A 23,580-nucleotide genomic window follows, 5' to 3' on the forward strand; every position below is an offset into this window, starting at 1 on the left:
CAGGGGCAGAGAGACAGACGGAGAGAGAGAATCCCGCGATGAGAGCGCAGAGCCTGATGCAGGGCTTGATTCCACGACCTGTGAGATAATGACCTGAGCCAAAATCGAGAGTCGGACCCTCAGACAACCGAGCCACGCAGGCGCCCCAAGGGCCTACGTTATGTAGTGGGATCCTCACAGCCATCTCTAGAAACGCAGTATCCCCATTTTACACATGAAGAAACAGGCAGCACAGAGAGGTAAAGTCATTTGCTCAAGGTCACAGGGCTGTAGGAAGGCGGAGCTGAGTTTTTGAAGCAGACCCAGCACACTGCAGAGACGAGTTCTCCTCTCCCCTGGAAAACAAGCTCCCAAAGACAGCGAGTGGCCGGCTTTGAGAGAAATCAGGCAATACTGCCATTCACCACCCCCAGGTCTGTCCCTTCACCAACCCAGCCAAAGAAAGGGAGCAGTTAGATGGGAGTCCCAAAGAAGTCGCATTCGCCCTTTCTACTCGGCTGTCCATCTGTGATCTTAGAGATCTGAGTGAGGGGTGGGGGCAGGCGGGGCCCTGCTAATGTGCTGAGGCAAGCGCAGGGGGAGGACCCGCTGAGGGTAACCACCCCACCAGGGATAGTGACCCTACGCGCGATGCTGGCGGGCCCTGTCACAGCCTGGGGGGGCTTCCTGGGCCTGGCTCTGGGGTCCAAACTCTCCCAAAGGGGGGCATTCGTGAGGAAGATCCTAAAACAACCAGAGGATAAAGAATGGGAAGGAAGGGAGAGCCAGATGTCACTGTCTGGGGGCTTCTCCCGGCCCTGCGGGGACAGGGTCACGGAAAACCCTTTGATGGTTCAAAATGTAATCTGCCCGCTTCTTCTCCACTAGAGAGTAAACCATTAATCCAACAGTTGTCCCGCAGATAGGGCTAGAGTGGGGCTTCTGTTAGCCTGGGATCGAGAAGGCCCTCATCACACCCCGCCTCCGGCCGGCCGTGCCCCCCCCCCCCCACCTCACCCGACTCCGACTCGTCTGTAGCTGCTTGGTTCCTCAGTGTGAGGCACGCGAGACTTCGCCCCGTGCTGAACACCCGTGTCCTGAAACTCACTGTCCTCCCCTGACTTTCCCGTCGACTGCCGGGGAGGAGGGTCACGATCCAAAGAAAAGCCAAGGGTATACACAGAGGGTTTTCATTCGTTCAGCAGACATTGCTTTAGCAGCCACCGGGTGCCAGGCACGGAGAAGAGGACCCAGAAGGCTCTACGCACACATACAATGACAGGACGCGACCACCCCTTAGTGGGGCAGGGGCCTGCACGGACGAAAGCCACCTATGTGCCCACATCAGCTTCCAGGTTGACTTCTGAGAGGCACCCACCAGCCTACAGGAGCCACAGGGCAGCATTATCGATTTTACTGTTCGCACTTCATTCGGGAAGTCCAAAGCCAGCCAGGCTCCCCCCCACCCCACCCCACCCCCCGGCTTCTAATGTAACCACACCTCCTTCTACTTAAGACAGTGGTCAGGCGTCCATCTCCAACCCCCACCCTCAGTCGCCCCTTCCTCTTCGCTAGGCCGGGCTCACAAATCAGTCAGGAATTGTGCGGACTGAAGCTGGGGCAGCTCCCTCTTCCTTCCCACTGGGCTCCGGGGCAGCTCATCCCCGCCAGGGGCTGGTCTGGCTCCAGCGTCCGAGGGACAGCGCCCAGCAGCCCTCTTCCGCCTCCTGCCCGTCTGCTTGTTGGCCTGCATTCAGGGGTTCAGGGCGCCTGCCAGCGGGCGGGGCAGGAGAGGGTCTGAGGTTCAAAGGGACACGCCTGAGAAGACTTTGGCCACTCAAAGCGTCCCAGGGAATTAACCCATCAGGTCTCAGGGACGGCCGAGCGCGGCAGGTAGAACAGGGAAGCCTTCGGCTGGCGGATGGAGTGGTCTGGAATCTGGGCGTCCCTAGCTCTCAGGCGTGAACTGGTGGCCCCTTAAATCTCACAAGTAATTCTCAAGGACAAAGGGAACTGGGTGAGGCCCTAGAGGAAGGAGGCTCTAAATGAATGAGGGTCTCAAGGTTTTAGACTCACAGAGCCATCCTGCCTCCCATACCTCCCGAGTAAGAACAAGATAACACGATGACGCAATGGACTTTGGTGTCAGATGGACAGAGGTCTGAACCCCCAGCGCTACAATTTACTTAATTGTCTGGGGTTAGTTATTTAACTTCTCTAAACCTCATCCTTAACACAGGGATTATGGTATGTCAACCCCATGCGATCGTAAGGATTAGGAACGTATATAGAGGGTTTAGTATCATCTGTCCCACGAGTGGGGTAAATTACTCTTGGCCGCGCTTGTGATTCCCGATTTACACACTGGCACCCTCCCCCAATGCTAATTAAAAACGGGAGCTGGCTGCAGCAGGCTGGTGGGGAAGCTGCGAAGGGTTCTGCGCCTTCCTGGGTGAGGACGGTTCTTGAGGAGCTCTGCTTCCAGGGGGACGCCCACTCGTGGGGGCGAGGACCCCGGGGAGGGAGGGGGGAACTCACCAGACCTGGGAGATTTCCCAAAGACCGGGCCCTGCTCCTGCTCCCGGCTGGTGACTTCGGTACAGGGAAGAACCCCTCCTCAGGGAGCCCCTCTAAGAACCCAGTCTAGCACCTCAGTGGGGGCGCCTCTCTTGGTCCTTTTAAGGGCACTGCTCATGGTCCAGAAGTTTGCATAGGAGACAGGGGGCCCTCCAGTCCAGTCCAGACCAGCCGCCTCTTCAACTGCCCCAGCCCTTCCCTTCCCCGCCCTACTTCAAACACCCTAGACCTTGCTGTGCCCAGACCTGTTTAACCCCTTGGGTGCCATCGTGGGTCTGGGGGTCCTCAGCACTTCCAGAACAAAGCACGGCCGCTGGACTGGGGCTCGGGTGGAAACGGGTACAAGGGGCCGAGTTGGGGTCCCCCTGAAGGGGCACTATGTGGGAGCCCCAGGTCCCGGGAACCTTCACCCTCTCTCAGGTGGGGCAGGGTGTGAGAGGGAGTGAGCTGAGGAGGGGAGAAGGAGGGCATCCCAGGGAAGTCGGCTGGAAACCTACTTGACAGTGGGGGCCTCCTGGGGTCAGGGAGGTCCTTTGCCCTCTCTGGAATTTGGCTTCCAAACTGCTGCTGCCGCTGCTGGTGCCTTTAAGAGGCAGGTTACAGTGGGGGAGGGGCGATTACTAGGGCCCCGAGGGCGGGCTTCCCGGGCTACCCGCTGGGCTCCACTCCCCTTCCCCATCCCGGCTTCTTCGGGCTGACTTCCCCAGGGCAGGGGACACTCCGGCCCTCCTCCTCTGGGCCCTGTGGCCTGGTGGAAAAGTCTCACCATCGGAGCCTCAGAGCCACCTGTCGGCCTGGAGTCCTCATCTGTGCGAACCTCATCTGTGCGAACCTCAGATGCGCTAGAGGCCTCCTGCCCTGGGGCCCGCACTCCGCGTCCCTCCCTGATCTATGAAATGAGGGGATTACTTAGGGGATCCAGTCAGTGGGTCCCAGCTCTAAATTCCTCTAGGTGAGAGGGAGGCCTGTCCTCCGGGCTGGGCCCCAAACCCCGAGAACACAGGGGGACAGGACACTGCCTCATTTTACCGCGTGGGGTCCTCGGAGGTCCTCTAAGTAAACAATCTCGTGACATCCGGAGGACACAGGCTGTCACACAGTAAGTCCCAGAGGGCAGGGGGCTGCCGCCTGGCTCCCAGACAGGCTCGACCCATCCTGTCGGGGAACAGCTGTTACTCCCAACTTCTTGGCCATTCTTACACCTGCTCCCCGCGGACTTTCTTCAGCCGGAGTCCCGAGGCCTAGTGTGTAACGTGGGTGGAAATCTGGGCACCTGGCTCCTCCTGGCACCAGGGCGGGGTGTGCGGGTGGGCCGGGGCCAGCCGGAAGTCTGCAGGACGTGGGCGGACAGAGGGCGGGTCTCAGCGGGGTGGAGAGGATCTGGAACAGGCTGACAGCTGGGTCACTATCTGTGTTGTCTTTTCGGGAGGAGCCCCTCCGGCTGGTACCCAGTCTTCAGGAAAGACGTGCTTCCTCTCCCTCCCCCTTGCAAGTGCCTGCACTGACTGGGTCGGTCAGTCGGGTCGGGGTCACGCCTCCCCGGGGTGGTCTCCATGGGGTGGAGAAGGGCTGTCTGCTACTCATCTCCCCCGTACATTTCCTCAAGCTCAGAGGGCTCAAGCCCAAAGCCAGCAGGTCCGGCTAAGTCTCTGTAGGTTTCAGAGGCTCTCGTTTTCTCCAACATTCCACCACTTACAGGAGGCTCACATTCCATCCCGACTCCAGGGAACCCGATCTCTCCAGATGAAGTGTCTGGCTTTGGCCTTCATTCAAGGTGCCTGTGACACTAACTGCCCTCACAATGCTGCTCTTGTCACCTGCGTCAGACCTGGGTCCCCTACCCAGCCTCCTCCACAAGGAGGGCCAAGGGCCCGGGACAGTTCCACAGGAAGAGGGCCCCAGCCTCTGGGAAGGCAGTACCTGCAGGAGTTGGGAGTCCCCTCCTCTGACCCAGAACCGCTCCCCCTACAGGTGGGCTCCTCACCGCCTTCAGCAGAGACCACAGGACAGAAAGCAGTGCTCCCTCCTCCTAAGACTTAACAGTTTGCAGCCCCAGGGAGCAAGATGATGCCTGGCCACCCAGCCCCACTCCCTTCCTACCCGCGTTCTCACCCCAAGCTTCTCCCCTGTCTCCTGAGCAAGTCCCAGGTCTCTCCCGGGGGGGACACAATGAACAAAAGCAAATATAGCCTCCTCGCCCTCTGACCTGGCCAGTCCCGGGGTGTCCGAGCCGCAGCCCCTGCAGGAGGGAGGGGAGCTGCCGGAGGGCTACCCCATCTGGAGCCTCCCGTTGTCTCCACGTCCTCTTCATCCTTCCTGGGGCCCAGAGGCCCCGCGCGCGCACCGGCCTGGGAAAGGTTAAATCGGCTGGGCAGTCCCCCTGCTCCCCACCCCGCAACTCCCAGCAGAATCTAAACTGGGAAACTTGGTGGCGGGAACAAAGCGGGTGTTTGTTGGGTGTCCCTCCTGCCTGGGAGGCTGTTCTCGGACCACGGCATTCCTGGGTTGGCCCGAGTCAGCTCACAGCGGCTTCTCCCTGTGCTGCTGCAGCAGACACCAGAGTCCTTCCTCAGGCCGGGCCTCCGGACACCTCAGGGCTGCGGCTCCGCTGACATTGAAAGGAATTCGAGTGAAGAAAAGCCAGTTCTTGGGGTGCCCGGCTAAGTCGGTGGAACGTGGGACTCTCGACCTCAGGGTCCCGAGTTCAAGCCCCGTGTTGGGTGGAGATTACTTAAATAATTAAACAGAAAAGGCAAGCTAGTTCTTAAACAGAGAAAGGACTAGAACCAGGCATTAAACAAGCTCTTCCAAGACCGGTCAGTGAGTAAATGAGACCAGCATGCCTTCTGGGGCCCGAGAACAGCTGCTGGCGCGCAGACCGCCCTTCAGCTCACCCCTCACCCCGTCCTCTGGCCGCGGAGAGGAGCTCACAGGCAAGGAAGGTTACGGGCGGCACGTGGGGCCTGGTGAGAGCAGAGACGGAAGCAAGGGATGAAAGCAAAGGTGTTCAAAGGGGACAGACACCCCTGTGGGAACAGGACCACAGCCCCTCCAGCAAGGAGCAGAGCCCGGCTCACCTACCCGGGAGCGGGGACTTCCAGGGCCCAAGCTCACCCCGGGGACGGAAGAGCAGACATGGCAGTGTGGCATCAGTTTTTATTAGAAAACCCCCTTTGGTCAGAGCTTCCCTGACCCAGAGCAGAGACCGGGCATGCCTTCGAGAGTCCCTCGGCCTTCACGTCGTCTTCCAGCCTCTTCTGGGTGGGCAGCACCACGCAGTCTCCTGAGCGTCCCTCCCGGACCCCTCGGAGTCTCCCCGCCCGCCTGCCCGACTCGACGGTGGGCACCGAGGGCCTTTGAGGCTGGAGGCAAAGGAGGCGTCCCTGTCGGCACGGCTTCAGGATGGAGGCGAGGCCCCGCCCTTCACTCTGCTTGAGAGCAGACAGGATCCAGGAGAGGGCGGCAGGGGCGAGGGGAGAAGGGGCTGCATTGGAGACCCGCTTCGGAATCCGGAAAGCACCTGGGTCTCCCGGGAGGGAGGGTCGTGGCCGCCCCGCTCAGTTCTTCTTGGTCTTGGGAGTGTCGTATTTCCTCTTGCTGGAGTACCACAGCAGCAGGGGGATGCCGATGGATGGAAGCGTCATGACTCCAAAGGCTGCCCAGTCCAGCTGTGGAGGACAACACGGGCCTCGCTTACAAGTCTGGATCAGGGCACAGGAGGGCCGGGGAGGGGAGGGGTGGCGAATGACGAGCCGGGGAGAGGCAGCAGTCCCGCCCAAACTTTCAGCAGAACCTTAGCGGAAAGGCTCGTCTGACCACAGGACCACCTGTCTTCCGAGCTGTGGAGCCCAAGGCCTCACCTGACCTGACCCAGACCGAAGAGAAGCTTCTCTCTTCCAGACAGTCTCAAGAGGTGACGCCCAGCCCTGCACGGACAGTCAAGCCCACACCTCCAGCCCCCTCTTCCACTCCTCTCCCTTGCCTTCTGCCCTCCAGCCTTGCACACCCGCTTGTCAGGCCTTCTTCTTTCCTCTGAGCTACTCCCCCGACCCAAGATGCCTGCCCTTCTCTCCCTCCTCTGGCTGGTCGAACACCACCTCCCCCTGAAAGCCCTCCCCGACTCTGGAAGACTAGGTCAGATGCTCCGACACCCTGTCTGCGGTCTCGGTCTCAGCCCGTTTCTCCCGGGACTTGTTCTGAGTCCCCCACGGCCCTCTACCCCCTGGGAAGCGAGCGCGTGTCTCCATCACCTCCGTCTTCTGAAAGCAAAGCACAGAACTGAGCGCAGAATTAGGAACTTCACGATTATTCACTGAATAAATACACACGTGAATTTCCTCAGTTGGCCTGTCTTCAAAGAACGCTCTCTGAGACCAGACCACAACAGCGCTCCTTGACCTGCCCAGTGCGCTGCAACTCTCTGAATCTAAGATACTCTCTTAAGCCTCAAAAGAGACCCAGGACTCCAAGAGGGGACTCCACTCGAGGCTGAGTAGAGAAAAAGGGCAGGCATGCGGCTCGGGCAATTGCGATCTCACTGCCGGCACCACGGGGACATAGGACATTTGCTGGCTGGCTGCGTCAGACACCAAAAAACACAGGTATGATGAGAACCCACAAACTACACAAATCTTCTAGGGAGACCAACAGCTCCCAGAACCAGAGGGCGTCCCTGTCCCTGGGGAATGGTACGGGGACTCGGCAGAGCTTACAAAATGGGGGGAGAATCTTCTATCAAACTCCCGCTGAGCCAGGATGCCCCCCTGTCCAGGGGCGCTGGTGAAGCCAACCTGAAAGGAGAAAAGAAGGGCATCAGGGCAGATCCAGTCCTTCTCACGTGAGGGGGGAGCAGTCCCGCCCACCCCAATCCTCAGCGGAGAGACTCTCGGGGCGCGGAGGCTCAAGACAGCTTCAAGAAGACGCGGAAAAGCTTCCGGACTGGACAGAGTTGGAGGATTCTTAGTGTGTCGCAAAGAGGAGTAAATCAGGAGCCGGGAGACACCCGAGGGGCCTTTTCTAAACAGGGGCCAGCTGTGCGGCCGCGATCGGAGCCAGTCCTCCCTCCTCAGGCGTCTCCAACTCGGAAAGAGAGGCCCACCAGCCCCCTGCAGGGCGAGGCGGGTGATGGAACGGCTTGCCCTTGGCAACCGCTCCCCCGTTCCTCAAGTGGAAATATGCTTCCATACTCACAAGTGATACGAGGCTCAAACGAAATAAAGAGAAGGACTCTGAAAAGCACGAGGCCCCACCCAAGGGCACGCTGGAAGGGGGGCTGGGGCTGCCCGCATTCCTGCCTGGAAAGCAGGCCGAGCCCTGCAAACAAGCTCGCTCTACAGGGGCAGCCGAGCCTTTGATCTCGTGTCTTTTAACCTGTCAAATACCAGGTAGAACCAGAGTCCCACAGTAGGCTCTGAAAACAGAAAGGACACAAGATGTGAGAGCTGAGCCATGGTTACAAGAGCCTGGTTCCACGTGGTTTATTAAAAAAATTCAAAAAAGCGCAGCGAGGCTCAGAGAATCTTAGGTTTTATTCCACGGCTGACTCCGTGAAGTCTCCGTCCTACTGTGCACTCACCACGTAGCCTACGGGCCGCTTGTACGGTCTTGTCAGAGGCCTTCATAAATTCAAGGCCTGAGCATTCTGAGGACCAGGACAGTGTCCCAATCTTCTCGGTGTCCCCAGGTCTTAGCGCACCACCAGGGCACAATAAATGTCTCCTGACCTTTTCATCAACCCACCGAAGGAATGTTTACTACTGACTTCCTATTACATGGGAGAAATGGAGAGACATCTAAGACGAGGTCCGTGGCCCGCAAGGAGCCACTGAGTAAGCTGGGGGTGGAGCATGGCTTGAGACCAACAAGTAAGAAGTACTGAGATGGCAGAGATAGACGTTCCTTCCGGTGGCCCAGACTGTGCGAGCTACTGAAGTTTACACGCGGTCGGCGAACGTCTGCTCGAAGAGCGAGGAGGAAAAAAGCACGAGGCGTAAAAGGAGACAGACAGACACCAGGGCTGCGGCCCACGGCTGGGCCTGGGGAGGGTGGATGCTGAAGTGGGGGAGGGGGGACACTTCAAACAGAAAGAATGAGAGAGGGCAGGGAGGGCGGGGAGGAGCTTGGTCTCATTAGGGCCAAGGGTCTGTGGGCAGAACGTGCCAGAAGGAAAGCCGGAGGCAGAGAGCATCTAGCTACACCACCAGGGCGCATGCGGCAGGCATCTTCCAAGCAAGGGAAAGGGCCGGCAACGGCAGAGACCAGGAGTGATCTGCCGGTGCCCTAGGACCCGGATGGGAAGGACGAGGACGACGATAAACTGGGCATCAAATGACATGTCCCAGGTTAAAGCCAAGCAGTAGGTGTGGAGCAGAGGGAAGGCTACGGGGCTCCCCTCCCACCATTTCAACCGCTCTATTCTGGATCTTTATAACTTGAAACACATTCTTTCCTAAGGACAACATGCCCAGCTTCTGGTCCTTCTTTTTTTTTTTTTCTTTTTTAATGAACTTATTTTTGAGAGAGAAAGAGAGAGGCAGAGTGCAAGCAGGGGAGGGGCAGAGAGAGAGGGAGACACGGAATCCCAAGCAGGCTCCAGGCTCTGAGCTGTCAGCACAGAGCCCGACGCAGGGCTCAAACCCATGAACCGTGAGATCATGAGGACGCTCAACCGACTGAGCCACCCAGGCGCCCCAGCTTCTGGTCCTTCTTACCTTCCTCAGAATTTAGTGAGGAAACGCCCTGGAGGTTTCCTGCAAGAGTTTTCAAAGGGAAGCAGACCTAGGCCGCATCAGCTAAGGTCCGGGCCACTCACCACGACAGGCCCGTCCTCCTGGGCCAGGTAAGTAACGGTTGCCGAGGTGAAGTTGAAGTAGCCGGCCTTGAGAGGACGCAGGACCACCGTGTGGGAGACGTTGCTAGCGCTGGGCGGACAGTTAAGGAAGGAAGAAAATGAGGTTGGTGTCGTAACATCCTTTCCGCCTGCGGACTAAATGCACCCTTCACAAAGGGAGCGGTCAACACATGGCGATTTCCGCCCGCAATACCCCGCGATGACGCTTATGCAGACCTCTTCCTAAGCCCGAAACATGTAGGGTCATACGGGTCCCTGGCACACTCAACATCCAGCTTCTTCACGAGTACCCAGCACAGAGGTTTCTGAAGGAATATGTACTACGGATGGGACACCAGCCACTCTCACAGAAACCGCCAGTGACTAACCGAAGTAAGGCTGAAAGCACAGAGTAAGAACAAGAAAACCCCAAGGAGAACACTCACCCTGACCAGAAAATCTAAGTGTCTACGCCTTCCCGTATTGTATATCATAGGGCCTCATAACCCAAACTTTAGGAAGCTCCTTTCTCAAGTCCACACTAACTCACACTCAGTTTCCTCTCGTCCCATCCTATCCAGGGATGTGATGGACAAATGGCCACACACAGCCAGACAGACCGTTTGAAGGGACCTCATTGCGGCAATGTGTTCGTGTCATCCCCAACACCCGCAGCCCCCACCCCTGCCCCCAGCCTTTGTCACCCGGCGCCAAGAGGATACGGGGCAATCCGGTCCCATTTGACATTGAGCATTCCAGAGACAATGCCAAAGTCCTCCGGAGGGAAGGAGTCGTCGGATAACTCCACATCTAATGCAGCGCTGTAAGTGGAGGAACAAAAGTGGTTAGTATGTAACAGATACAAAGTTAATCAATAATTAGGGTGCTTGGCTGGCTCAGTTGGTAGAGCCTGAGACTCCTGATCTTAGGGTTGTGAGTTCGAACCTCCATGTTGGGTGGAGAGATTACTTAAAAACAAAACCTTAAAGGCAAACCATAAGAGACTCTTAAATACTGAGAATACACTGAGGATTGATGGGGGGGTGGGGGGAGAGGAAAGTGGGTAATGGGCACTGAGGAGGGCACCTGTTGGGATGAGCACCGGGTGTTGTATGGAAACCAATTTGACAATAAATTTCATATTAAAAAAAAAAACACCGTAAAAAAAAAAGGAGCAATCAGGGGTGCCTGGGTGGCTCAGTTGGTTAAGCATCTGACTCTTGGTTTCGGCTCAGGTCAGGATCTCACAGTGGGTGGCATGGAGCCCGTGTGTCTGCACTGACAGCAGGGAGCCTGCTCAGGATTCTCTCTCCGCCTCTCTTGCTGCCCCTCCCCTGCTCGCGCTCCGTCTCTCTCTCAAAATGAATAAAAAAAAACATAAAAAACAAAATCTTTAACCAAAAAAGTGATCAGCAATTAAATCTGCCTGCTTGTCCTAAAATATCAGAAATACAGAAGACAGATGGGAATCACACCGAAACTTGGCTTCGTCGCACTAAAGAATCTCGGTCAAGGACTGGATTCTATGGCTAAGAAGCACCACATATCCGGGAAGGCACAGGCCTAACTTCATTCTTGCCCCAATTTCCGTGTGTCTGTGTGTATGTACACAGAGGAAGAAGGCTAAGGCTCGTGAGGAAGAAAAAACCACAGCGAATAAAGTTAAAGGAAGGGAGCAACGTGCTGAACCCTGAACGCCCCCAAGGTAGCAAAGGATCATGTGGGTTCGTTCTGCCTTCGCATCTTCCTCTCCTGGTTCGACCCTAGTTCTTGCTCCTCCCCACTCAGAAATTCTCCCGACTCAACAAAGTGGCCGATGGCCCCGATACCTCACGTGAAAGCGGGTCCAGAACATCCGCTCGCTGTGCTGGTCTCCAGTCCCAGCCGTGAAGCCTGAGAACCCCGAGAAGTCCCCCCATGCGCCCCGGGCCGCCTCACCTCGAGCCAACATTGTAGATGTTGTACTGTAAGGTCAGGTCTCGCCCCTCCACGGCGTATCTGTTCAGCAGCGATTTGGAGGCCAGCAGCCGGGCTCCTTCCTCCGCCCGACTGACCGCAAGCAGAGCCAACAGCACGGCCGCCAGCAGCCTCATCTGCGGAGAGAAACGCCGAGCGGGGCGGGCGACCCACGCACGTAAGGGCTCCACGATCTTCCCGGCAGAGGTCCCTCGGCAAGTCCAGCTCGCCAGGGCCGCAGCCCCTTCCCCATCAGCCACCAGCGCGGACCCCGCCGCCAGGCTGCCTGTCCGCCCCGGAGACCCCGCCGCCCCCTCCTCCGCCCGGCCCCACGGGTTTCCGCGCACGCTCGAGGGGTCCTCCTTACACCCCTCCCCGGGGCCCCGCTCCTCCTGGCCCACATCCCTTTCGGGGTCCCTCCGGCCCGGCCCGCTCGGTGCGCCCCCTGTCGCCAGGAAGCCACGTCTCCCGCCGGCGCGCCTCTCCCGTGCCCGCCGTGACCGAGCGCCCGGCCGCCGCCACCCACGCCTCCGCGCCCCCCAGGGCTCGGCGCTCACCGTGCGCACCCCACGGGCCTCTCGGGGGGCCACCAAGACCGGAAGAGAGAGTCAGCAGCCCGGAGGCCGGAAGTGAGCTCAGCCGAAAACGGCGGTGTTCCGCGCGATGCCCCCTGGGAATTGTAGTTCGCGGCCAGGCCCCGCCCCCGGCTCTGCGGCCCCCGCGAGCGCCCGGAACGCGAGCCGGGCTGCGGTACCTCCAGGGGCCGCGGCGGCCAGTGCCCTGCGGACCCCGCAGTGCTGGAGGCGGGGTCGGCGCACCGGCGAGCTAGGAGCCAGGGGAAAGCTCTTTCTCTCGGGGATACCGGCATCCTTTCTACTTCCAGGCGACAAACGAGGTCCTGCATCCAGGAAGTCGCCAAGCCCCGAGCTTCGAGGTGCCAGAACAGCAATCCTTTCTTCGCCGGCGCCACCGCGACCGCCTCGGCTCGTGCGCCTTACTGTTCGCTGTGTCCTTGCGGTGGCCGCCCTGTCTCGGGTCTCTCCCTGCACTTTTCCATCAGCTGCCAGACAGACGCCCCCAAACAGCGTTCTGGACAAGGCAGCCTGTGGGGTTCTGCAGTCGTGAATTCGGTGTCTGCCGCTCACGGGCTACGTAACCTGGAGGCAGGCGTCATTTCTGTAAAGCCTTGGTTCTCAGATCTGTAAAATGAGATAATTCCAGCACTCTCCAAATGCTGGAGGTCCAATAAGATTATGTATCTGAGCACGTTTTCTAGCACAAGTATGTGCTTAGTAAATGGTAACTGTCAACATTACTATTCTGTATCTCCACGGCAGCGTTTCTTCGTTCAGCATGCATTTATTGAGCCCCAGATTCGTGCCTGCATTGTTCTAGGTACCGAGGATACAGTGACAAACAGGACTGAGATTTCTACTTTCTGGGACTTAACACTCTTGTGGAATAATACACATTTCCTGTGTTTGTTTTAGCCTCCCCTCCACTTCCACCTCCCACACTAGAGCTCCTTGAGGACAGGTTTCTGTTTTCCACTGCTTAGCGGGATGCCTGAGCACAGTGGGGACTCCAGGAATGAAAGACAACTTCTCTACACACACCCTCCAATCTGCTCTTTGTTGTTGTTTCACTTTTATTTCATGATCATAAACTTCACTCTGCAATCCAGCTAGTCGGGAGGGGGGGGGGGGGCAAGGAAAACCCGGGACCCGGGAACTGCAGGGGGAGCACAAAGATTATATATGCAAGCAGATGGGGGCAGAGGAGTGCTCTCCAGAGCTACACAAGGAATGTTCCCGTAGTTAAGACCAAATACAAGTCAAATGTATTCGATTTGTCCCCAGTCAGCACTGGTCATCTTCTTGCGGCTCCTGGACCCAAAGCACTCATGGCTTCCACGACGTTCATGCCCTCGGTCACATTGCCAAACACGATGTGCTTGCCGTCCAACCACTTGGACTTGGCGGTTCGAATGAAAGACGGAACCGGTCATGTTGGGTCCAGCATGTGCCACGGACAGGATGCCAGGACCTGTGTGCTTCGGGATGAAATTCTCATCATCAAATTTCTCCCCATAGATGGACTGGCCGCCAGTGCCATTATGGCGTGTGACGTCACCACCCTGGCACATAGATCCCAGAATAATCCTGTGACAGCAGGAAGCTTTGAAACCAAATCCCTTCTCCGTGGTGCTCAGAGCATGAAAGTTCTCTGCTGTTTTGGGAAATTTGTCTGCAAACAGCTCAAAGGAGACACGGCCCAAGGGCTCGCAGTCCATGGCGATGGCGTTGACCATAGCCGGGGGGCATGGGCGGTTCCCGGGCGGTGTTGTCTGTAAGGCCAATCCGCTCTTGTCTTATCCATATCCAACCTATCGGTCAGGGCCATGTTCCAGTCCCCGCCCCCCCGCTCCCCGCCCCCCTCACCCTCCGCCCCCCTCACCCTCCCATTCCCCCCCCCCTCCGCCCCAGAAGCCTCCCTTGACTTTGCCAGACTACACTGCTTTTTCACAGTACCCCAGTTTAATGTTTCCCCCCAATTGTTTCTGGCCCGGAAAAGCTGCCTTAGTCGTAGGTGCTATTTCTCCGGGGTACACTTATCCAAAGGTCCTGCAGCGACGCCGAGCACAAAGGAGGTGCCGATTGCTGATTGTGGGAATTCTTATTCCTTCCCAGAGCATTTCTCCAGGATTGGAGTCATGGGAAGTGTGGGTGCTTTTGTTTCTCAGACTCAGCTGCACACAGAAGGAGTATATCTTCCCCATGTGCAGTCTAGATACCCTGCCGAAGGGCCGCTCTGGGTTCACAAGAGAAAAGGCTCCATGTTTATGTGGCCCCTTCGGCCTCTGCCCCTCCAGCTGAGCCACTGGGTCCTTCACCGATACACCGGGCACTCATTTACTGAGCACCTGTCATACGTCAGTCAAGCACTGTGACGGCCATGGTGGGAAGTACAGAGTTAGGGCCTGGTGTCTGCCCCCAAAGAGGTTGGAACCTAGCTATGGGGTGAAATATACCCAAGGCTGGAATGAGACGGCAAATTCAATGTCAAGCACCCAAACGAAAGAATAAACAAACAAAACAACAAATCAGCGGCTTCCCATTGTCCGTGGAATGAAATTCCCTTGTCTGACAGTCAAGACCTTTCACTGTCGCCACTACCCACCACCCTCTCTTCTTAGCCACACAGACCGCTCTCACTTGTCCACTTTCTCACTTTCAGGCTTTTGATCAGTGCAAGTTTTTGCCCCCCCCCAAAATCACTTTCATTGACCACTTATGATCACCAGCCCTATGCAAGTTTCTGGGTGAACAAACATGTATAAGACACAAGGCACACTTGATGTGGAAGAGTTTGAAACTGCAGGGGGTTGGCAGGGAGGAGGACAGGTTTGTGGAGCTGTCCTCGGTGCTCTGAAAGAGGTTAGCGTGGGACTTCCCGGTCCTTGGTTTGTCTTTTCATTCTCTTCATTGTGTCTTTTTTTGGGGGGGTGGGGTGGGGTTATTTTTGAGAGAGAGAGATGCGGGGAGGATGGGGAGGGGGAGAGAGAGAGGGAGACACAGAGTCCGAAGCAGGCTCCAGGCTCCCAGCTGTCAGCACAGAGCCCGACACGGGGCTCGAACCCATGAACCGTGAGATCATGACCTGACCTGAGGTCTGACGCTTAACCGACCGAGCCACCCAGGTGCCCCTCACTGCGTCTTTTTGATGAATACGTTGCTTTGTTTTAATTCTAATGTTCTCTAAAAAGGCAGTTGACTCTGCCTCAGAAATCCCGCCTCTTGGTGCTTTGGGCTGTGGACATTCGAGAAGGAAATAGACACCCGACTTGTGACAGAATAGGATACTCCCATCCACTGGTTACCACAGGGACCTACGTCCAGTGACTCTGCTTCGCAACCCCCTTGGAATTGCACACCCCATGTCCTTTCTTTCTCTAGGACCAGAGAAAACCTGGGAAATTGTGTGAACGGACCATTTCACCCCCCGGGACCCTGGCACATCCCACTGTGGATGGAAAGTCTCAAGACAAGGCGTGGGTTGGTGAAGACACATCATCTCTGTCTACTTCTCCCCATTAGAATCTGTTCTGACTAGAAGACTCTGGCAATCAGTTGCTGAGGGAAACATTTCTGTTGAAAGACTTCCGGAAGAATACAGTTGCTGCCTGCCCTCCTCGAAGGAAGACCAAACCAACGTAGAGCCTTGTTAGACGTGCAGGGACCCGGGTGCCCAGAACGGAGAGGCTTGCAGAGCCCACGTGAGGCTGCCTAGGTGTCTCCTCTGGGTCACGGGTTTCATGCTCTGTTTCCCGATGTGCAAGACAGAGCCCAAGCTGCCCACCGACCTCTCTTTTGGGATCTGTAACAAGAGGGCGACCAAGGTAGTGTGTGGCGAAGCTGAGGAGGAAGTGGCAAGCTGCTTTTTGGCTGGTGGCCAGGCAGGTGTCCAGAAATAGAGCCTTGCTGCCCAACCCGGGAGCTCATAAACTGGCGGGAGGGGACTTCTGTGAGCGAGCCATGCCAGTTTTCAAGAAGCATCCAGAATCACAGCTATGACCGTAATTCTGCCACATTTCTCTTTTTCCGGGTTCATTTTTTATTGCGGTAAATATATATCCAACATGGAACTTGCCGTTTTTAACCACTTAAAGTGTACAGTTCACTAGCATTAAACACATTCACGTTGTTATGTGACCACATCATCATCCGTCCCCAGAAATTTTTCAACGTCTCAAACTGAAATCTGTACCCATTTAACAATAATGCCCAGTCCTATCTCCCGCCACCCCCTGACAACCATCACTGCTTTCTGTTTCCATGAATCCGACTACTCTACGTACCCCATCTAAATGGAATCGTGCGATAAATTCATATTTTTGATGTTTATTTATTTTGAGAGAGAGAGACAGGGGAGGTGCAGAGAGAGGAGACACAGAATCCGAAGCAGGCTCCAGGCTCCGAGCTGCCAGCACAGAGTCCGACATGGGGCTCGAACTCATGAGCCATGAGATCATGCCCTGAGCCCAAGTCAACCGACTGAACCACCCAGGTGCCCCAATAAACTCATTTTTAGTTTACATAAGTAATACATGTTTATATTCTCATAGAAAAAAAATCAAATTCTGAAATAACGAGTATAAATGTCAGGATAAATACTGAGATGTCCAAGAAATGTTAACTACCTTATTTTTCTGTAATCAAACCTAGTTTCTATTTCCAGTCTTTTTTTCTACACAGTAGCAGGCCCTTAATCTCTGTTAGTGTAGGGGCTCCCCAGCCATTGTCTCCAGAGGTGTCTCTAATTTTCTGGAGGTCTCCTGTTGTGCCAGAGGCACGGTGCTTGGGTATCAATACTTTTCCTCCTTGGCATCCACTAAGACGTTTGATGCTCTCTCAGGCTGTGGGTTCCTAGAAGCATAGCCACACCCCTAGCAAGGCCACACCCTCAGTCTTATCCAGAGGCTCCTCCCTCCCCCCCATAGTGCCCCTCCCCCTTTCCCTCCCTCTACTTTCCCGCCTCTGGAGCCACAGGGGACTTGGCTGGGCTCTGCAGGCCAATCACTTCTTCCTAGCTACTCAACGTCAGTTCTTGGTTCTGCAAGCCAGGTTGGCACTGGGTGAGCAGAAATCCTGAAGGGTGTCTTAGACCCCCTCTCTGAGCACACCCCAGTGCCGGCCAAGAACAAGAACATTGTCTTCCATAACCACAGTAACATTATCACGCCCATGAAGTTTGACATTGACATAATATACTAGTTTCTGATGCGGAGTCCGTAATCAGTTTTCTCCAAAATGCCCTGTATGACTTTCGGAAGAATCTAGGATCCTACGAACACCAAGGGGCCCTTCTAAGTCCTTGGATCCCTTGGAAGTCTCAGATGCACCTGGCCACCGAAGTTTTGGGTGGACTATTTTCTGCCTCTTGTTAAAATTCTCTCCAGCAAAGGCGGAGTCCAGGGTGGATTCCAGAGTCTACATGAGCCGCGTCTTGATGCCCTTTGAGGTTCTATCCTATTTTCAGGTTTCGACCGCGGTCTCCCTCCCTAAGGCCAGTCCTCCTCCTGCTCACCGTGGTGGGGGTTGGGGAGTGAGGCCTGCAGCCCCCTCCCGCTGAGAAGTGAAGTAGGGGTCTGTGTGTGTGCAAGGGTGCTGTCTCAGCACCTCACAGGAGCCCTCCCGGGACCCCCAGGGGCCCGGACCCCACCCTCCCATTGCCATGACAACCACTTCTGTGAGGACATGAACACTAAAGAATTGTGGGTGTGGGGGGGGGGCGGACACGCCAGAGCCTCATCACATCAGTGATCGCAGAACTTTATGATCATGAAGAAGAAAGAACACGTGTCCTTATCTCCCAACCCCAAAGTAAGGGGCAGGCTGGGGCAGAGGCAGCAGCCAGGACGGCTGATCCTGGCAGTCCTGCCTGCTGTGAGCTACTCCCTCTTTTTTGTAAAAAAAAAAAAAAAAAGGTGGGGGGCAGAGAGAGAGAGAGAGAGAGAATCCCATTCAGGCTCTGAGCTGTCAGCTGAGCCAGACTCGGGGCTCAAACTCACCAACCGTGAGGTCACGACCTTAGCGGAAACCAAGAGGTGGACGCTTAACCGACTGAGCCCCCCAGGCGCCCCGAGAGCTTCGGCCTCCTAACTGGCTTCTCCTTCTCTCCTCAGGAGGCCAGAGAAGCTTGGGGAGCTGCAGGGGCAGAAGATCCCTCCTTAAGTACCTTTGATGTATCCTTGACATCCATCTACAACCTCACAGATGATGTGGGCTACCAAGGGAGCCAGGAGCTGACCAGCGTGAGTACCCCACCCCGGGACCCCCTCCCCCGGGGTCCCGCACCCCTTGCCCCGCTACCACACGGGCAATTTACCTCACTGACCTCCTCTAGGAGGTCTTGCGGCAACCACCCATATCTTCTCGACACCCTTCCAATTCACATCTTTACTAAACACGGCTCAGATTTACTCCTTCCAGAACGAAACACCAACACTGAGAGTAACTGCAGCTTCTACTTACTGAGAACTTACCACTGCCTCCCTATCAGGTAGATATTATTATTATCCCTATTTTTCAGACGAGGAAACTGAGGCAAAGTCAAGTTTAGTGACCCTCCCAAGATCGGATAAGCAGGAGGCAGAGACGCTAGTGTCTGAGCTGTGTGTCTGAGCCGAGGTATCACACAGAACCGCCTCCCCCGCTGGCGGCCAACATTTACGTGCCGCGCAACGCACTCGGTATAGGAACTTAGCTCTTGGTTTATTTGAGAGAGGCTTTAAATGCTAGCTCTGTTTCTGTTAGCAGTGACTGACACAATACATCGCTCATATTTAAATGCTAATTTTTAAGAGAGAGAGTGGGGAGAGGGGCAGAGACGGAGAGAATCCCAAGCAGGCTGTCAGCGCAGAGCCCACGTGGGGCTTGATCTCACTAACCCTGAGACCATGACCTGAGCCGCAATCAAGAGTGGGACACTTCACCGACCGAACCACCCAGGCGCCCCAAGCTGCTCACATTGAAAGTGCACCGTTTGGTGTGCGGACCTGTACGTACTCGTGAAACCATCGCCACAATCAAGATAATAGACGTATCCGTCCCCCCCCCCCCCCCCAAGTGTGAGCAGCCGGGGGTCCAGAGCAGAGTCCTTAGACGGCTGGTATCTGCCTTCCACAGTGGGTCTGTATGTAACGAAGGCACCTGCCCTGGGACCCTGGAAAGAGGCCAGCTGTCCACCGCGCGCTGGGATAAGCCTGCGGTGAGGCCCGGGAGCGTCCACCGGGGGGCAGGCTTCCGCCGACGCCCGCGGCCCAGGCTCGCCTCTGACCTCAGGGCTTCTCTGCCTCCCTTCCCCCCTCAGACACGAAGCCCCGTATGTAACGGGACGGGTCAGTGGAGAGCGCGCTTCATCCCCTGCTCTCGGATTCCCCAAGGAGGAAGACCCGGGCCTCGCTCGGTCCAAGAGGCGGAAGCGCAGCGAGGTCGCCACCGTCCGGCCGAGGAGGGACAAGGCGAAGGACGAGGACGCGGACGAGGAGGACGAGGACGCCGAGAACGAGGGGCCGCCGCGGGCCGCGCGGTCCCCGAGGGTGCGGCGGAAGCGCCACCCGTCCTCGCGGACGCGCCCGCTGCGGCAGGAGCACCCGGGCAGCTCAGAAAGCAGCCCGAGCACGCTCACGTCCAAGACCAAGTCGTCCCGCTGGAGCCTGGCCGGCTTCCGCCGGTACCTGTGCAGCTGCTGCGACCGGCGGCGGCGGTAGGGGGCGGGCGCCGAGGCCGAGGCGGCGGGGAGGCCGGGGGCGCGGGCGAGCCCCCCGGGGAGGGCTCGGCCCGGCCCCGCCAGCGAGCACCGCACGCAAGAGGCTCCCGGGAGCGCGCCCAGGGACCAGGAGGACGGACAGGATCATCCGGCTCCCATGTAAATAAAGCAGAGTTTATTTTGGGGCCCGGAAGGTCCTAGCCTGATGATTGCAGGTTTGTCTCTAGATGGACTGCATGATGGATGGACGGACGGACGGACGCATGGATGGACGGACTGAGGAGAACGCGCATCCTCTTTCTTCCTCCCCACCTCCCCCCCCCCCCAACCCCGTGTCTCTGAACACTTTCTCACCCTTTCCAGCTCCGTCTGAATTTCTGTCTCTAATGCAGAGGCCTCGGGAGAGGTGACAGGCTTTTGAAACCCTGGAAGCACTGGAGCTCCAAGAAGGAGGACAGCAAGGGGCTGGAGGCCTGAGGGGACTGACCTGGAGTCCTCTTGCTACAGGGTTTCCCCTCCAGACTTCTGCTTTTCTTCTAGTGACTCTCAGCTCAAAGCAACACTTTGGGCTTCGCATTTCGCAAACAAGACTACCTTAATGACAGCCGTCTGCTAAACAAGCCTGGCCTCTCAGGCTTCCTTCCTCGCCCGAGTAACAGGAGAGGGGCCTGGCCCTCCAGAGCCCCCCACCTTGCCCCTGCCCGGCAGGCTGAGGGTCCAGAGGGCATGTCTGCGGTGGGGGAGACACAGCCCGCCTCGGTTAGGTTCCCTAGAAGCGGAGGCCGTGACGAATCAGGACAGGGCAGGAAGAGGGCCGAGCAGGGCTATGGCCTTCTCAGTCTTCCTCGCCGCCCGCCGGGGTCTAGGGAGCTGTGGCGCGCGAGTCAGCCCACAAGATTGGCAGCACTTTTGGGGCATATCAGCACTGCGGGCTGCCCGAGGTTGGGGGCGGGGGTGTGTGTGTGTGTACCTTCCCCAGCAAGGCAGCTCTGGGTTGATGCAGGGTCACTGGCTGCGAGCTGTGAGCAGGCAGCCCCAAAGGAGCCCGGAGTGGGTGCTGGCCGGCCGCGGGATCTGCCCGGGGACCAGACAGCGACCTCTAGCAATCACTGAGCTCTGTGGTATTTCCCAGTACAGATTTACCTTCAGTAAATGCCGCACGCGTGCATTACAGCAAAGTGCATTATGGCAAAGTGCATAAAATAAAAACACAAATAAGGGAGAAAGGACGGCCCTCCGTCCAGAAAAACTGCAACCAACCAACCAACGAACAAGTCGGAAACCGGCGCTCAAACCAGAGCGATCACTGCTGCAGCGGGACCGGCAATCGAGGTGAAATTACGGATGAAAATTTGAGGAGAAACAGGAAATTTGCATAGTTTCAAAGTCTCTTCTTCACAATAGCTATTTTTTATTTTTTATTTTAAAAAGTTTGAATATTTATTTTTGTGAGAGACAGAGACAGAATGCATGGGGGTTAGGGGCAGAGAGAGAGGGAGACGCAGAATCCGAAGCAGGCTCCAGGCTCCCAGCTGTCAGCGCAGAGCCCGACGTGGGGCTCGAACCCACAAACCGTAAGATCATGACCTGAACTGAAGTCGTACGCTCAACTGACTGAGCCACCCAGGCACCCCTGCCTCACGATGTTTATTAATTACATAGGTAAAATAGTAACTTTACAGAGGGAAACCCAGCGGGAACCACACCCTTTCAATTAAGTTGTCAAGGCTACCGAGACCAACAGTAAGACGCTCCGACATCATGCAACCTGCCGTGATGTGCAGAGAAGGCCCGTGGCTTCTGTGGCAGGCTCATCAGAAGGCATAACCATCCGGGCACAAGAAACTTCCCACAAACCCAGACTGAGGGACCCTGTCTAAAATAATTGACCAGTAGGGGCGCCTGGAGGCTCAGTCCGTTAAGCGTCTCACTGCAGCTCAGGTCATGATCTCACAGTTCGTGGGTTCGAGCCCCGCGTCGGGCTCTGTGCTGACAGCTCAGAGCCTGGAGCCTGCTTCGGATTCTGTGTGTCCCTCTCTCTCCGCCCCTCCCTTGTTCTCTCTCTTTCAAAATAAATAAACATAAAAGAAAACTACATTCATGTTGTTGTACGACTACCACCCTCCGTCTCCAGAACCCTTCATCCCGCAAAACTGAAACTCTGTCCCCATCAAACGCTAACTCTCTGTTCCCCTCCTCCCAACCCTGGTGATCACCACCTACTTTCTGTCTCTGTGATCTTGACCACGCTAAGTATCTCATGTAATCATATAGTATTTGTCTTTGTTGTGACTGGCTTATTTCACTTAGTATGATGTCCTCAGGGTCCGTCTGTGTTATAGCACCTTTTCAAAGCTGAGTAATATCCCACTGTGCGTCTATACCGCAGGCTGCTTATCTGTCCGTCCATCAGTGGGCGGCTGGGTTGCTTCCATGTTTTAGGTCCTGTGAGTAATGATGCTATGAACATGGGTCTACAGATATCTCCGTCACACCCTGCTTTCAGTCCTTTGAGTCTGTACCCACATGTGGAATTGCTAAATCATGTGATAACTCTATTTTTCATTTTTTGAGAAACTGCCACCAACCACACTGTTTTCCACAGACGCTCTCCCATTTCACATCTTCACCAATAGTACACAGTTCCAATCTCTTCACATCTTCACCAACACTTCTTGTTTTCTGTTTTTTTTTTTTCCCTAATAGTAGCCATTATAATCGGTGTGAGGAAAATCTCGCTGCACGTTCTTTTTTTATTTTTATTTTTTTTATTTTTATTTTTGATTTTTTACAAGTTACATCCAAATTAGTTAGCCTACAGCGAAACAATGATTTCAGGAGTAGATTCCTTAGTGCCCCTCCCCCAGTTAGCCCATCCCCCCTCCCACCACCCCTCCCGTAACCCACAGTTTGTTCTCCATATTTATGAGTCTCTTCTGTTTTGTCCCCCTCCCTGTTTTTATATTATTTTTGTTTTCCTTCCCTATGTTCATCTGTTTTGGCTCTTAAAGTCCTCCTATGAGTGAAGTCATATGATTTTTGTCTTTCTCTGACTAATATCACTTAGCATCATACCCTCCAGTTCCATCCACGTAGCTGCAAATGGCAAGATTTCATTCTTTTGGATTGCCGAGTAATACTCCATTGAATATATGTACCACATCTCCTTTATCCATTCATCCATCGATGGACATTTGGGCTCTTTCCGTCCTTTGGCTGTTGTCGACAGCGCTGCTGTAAACATGGGGGTGCATGTGTCCCTTCGAAACAGCCCACCTGTATCCCGTGGTAGTGTAATTGCTGGGTCCTGGGGTAGTTCTGTCTTTAGTTTTTTGAGGAACCTCCATAGTGTTTTCCAGAGTGGCTGCACCAGCTTGCATTCCCATGAACGTTCTTTTTTTATTCAGATTTTATTTTTAAGCCCTCTCTGCACCTACCGCGGGGCTCGAACTCACAATCTCGAGATCAAGAGTCACATGTTCCGCCCACCCAGCCAGCCAGGTATCCCTCACTGTAGTTTCGATATATATTAACCCCTTATCAGATATATCATTTATTGTTTATTTTTTTATTTCATTAATTTTTGCTCTACTCTTGATTTTTCTACCCTTCTCCATTCTTTGGGTATATTTTGCTATTCTTTTTTTTTTTTTTAACTTCTTCAGATGGCTACTTAACTCATTGCTTTTTAATTTTTCTTCTTTTCTAATGTATATATTTAAGGCTATGAACTTTCTTCTACATACAGCTTTAACTGCATTCCATCAGTGTTGATAGGTAACTCTTTGTTATAGTTTGGTTTTAAAATATTTTATAAATTCAAAATGTTGTCTCTCTGTTTTAATCTGAGAGGGAGAGCGAGTGTGCTGTGCATGCACAAGTTGGGGAGGGGCAGAGAGAGAGAGAGAGAGAGACTCCTAAGCAGAGCCCGACACGGGGCTGGAACTCACCAACCCTCAGGTCATGAC

The 23,580-nt window shown here is 55.5% G+C and overlaps 2 protein-coding genes, 1 long non-coding RNA gene and 1 pseudogene across 4 annotated transcripts in view; 1 reads left to right on the top strand and 3 right to left on the bottom strand.

Annotated features, from left to right (window-relative positions):
- Window positions 1-2,741, bottom strand: part of ARHGEF2 (Rho/Rac guanine nucleotide exchange factor 2) — a 45,003-nt gene extending 42,262 nt beyond the window's left edge. For both annotated transcript variants that reach the window (XM_027048266.2, XM_053208772.1), the window contains exon 1: window positions 2,518-2,741. The gene's annotated coding sequence lies outside the window, so the exon portion shown is untranslated. The remainder of the gene's footprint in view (window positions 1-2,517) is intronic.
- A 543-nt stretch (window positions 2,742-3,284) lies between these two features.
- LOC128312930 (uncharacterized) lies at window positions 3,285-10,556 on the top strand. The gene is made up of 2 exons (XR_008292889.1): window positions 3,285-3,655; window positions 9,967-10,556. It is a non-coding gene; the product is annotated as an uncharacterized LOC128312930 (long non-coding RNA).
- SSR2 (signal sequence receptor subunit 2) lies at window positions 5,699-12,029 on the bottom strand. The gene is made up of 6 exons (XM_027048326.2): window positions 11,899-12,029; window positions 11,324-11,478; window positions 10,108-10,206; window positions 9,368-9,476; window positions 7,269-7,346; window positions 5,699-6,224 (listed from the first exon to the last, which is right to left on the bottom strand). The coding sequence occupies exons 2-6, from the start codon at window positions 11,476-11,478 to the stop codon at window positions 6,114-6,116; spliced, it is 552 nt and encodes a 183-aa protein (XP_026904127.1). The 5' UTR covers window positions 11,899-12,029; the 3' UTR covers window positions 5,699-6,113.
- Window positions 12,030-13,090: 1,061 nt separating this feature from the next.
- Window positions 13,091-13,652, bottom strand: LOC106981528 (peptidyl-prolyl cis-trans isomerase A-like; annotated as a pseudogene).
- Between the last annotated feature and the right edge of the window lie 9,928 nt (window positions 13,653-23,580).

The sequence above is a fragment of the Acinonyx jubatus genome, chromosome E4 (genome assembly GCF_027475565.1).
Source record: "Acinonyx jubatus isolate Ajub_Pintada_27869175 chromosome E4, VMU_Ajub_asm_v1.0, whole genome shotgun sequence".
Taxonomy (NCBI): domain Eukaryota; kingdom Metazoa; phylum Chordata; class Mammalia; order Carnivora; family Felidae; genus Acinonyx; species Acinonyx jubatus.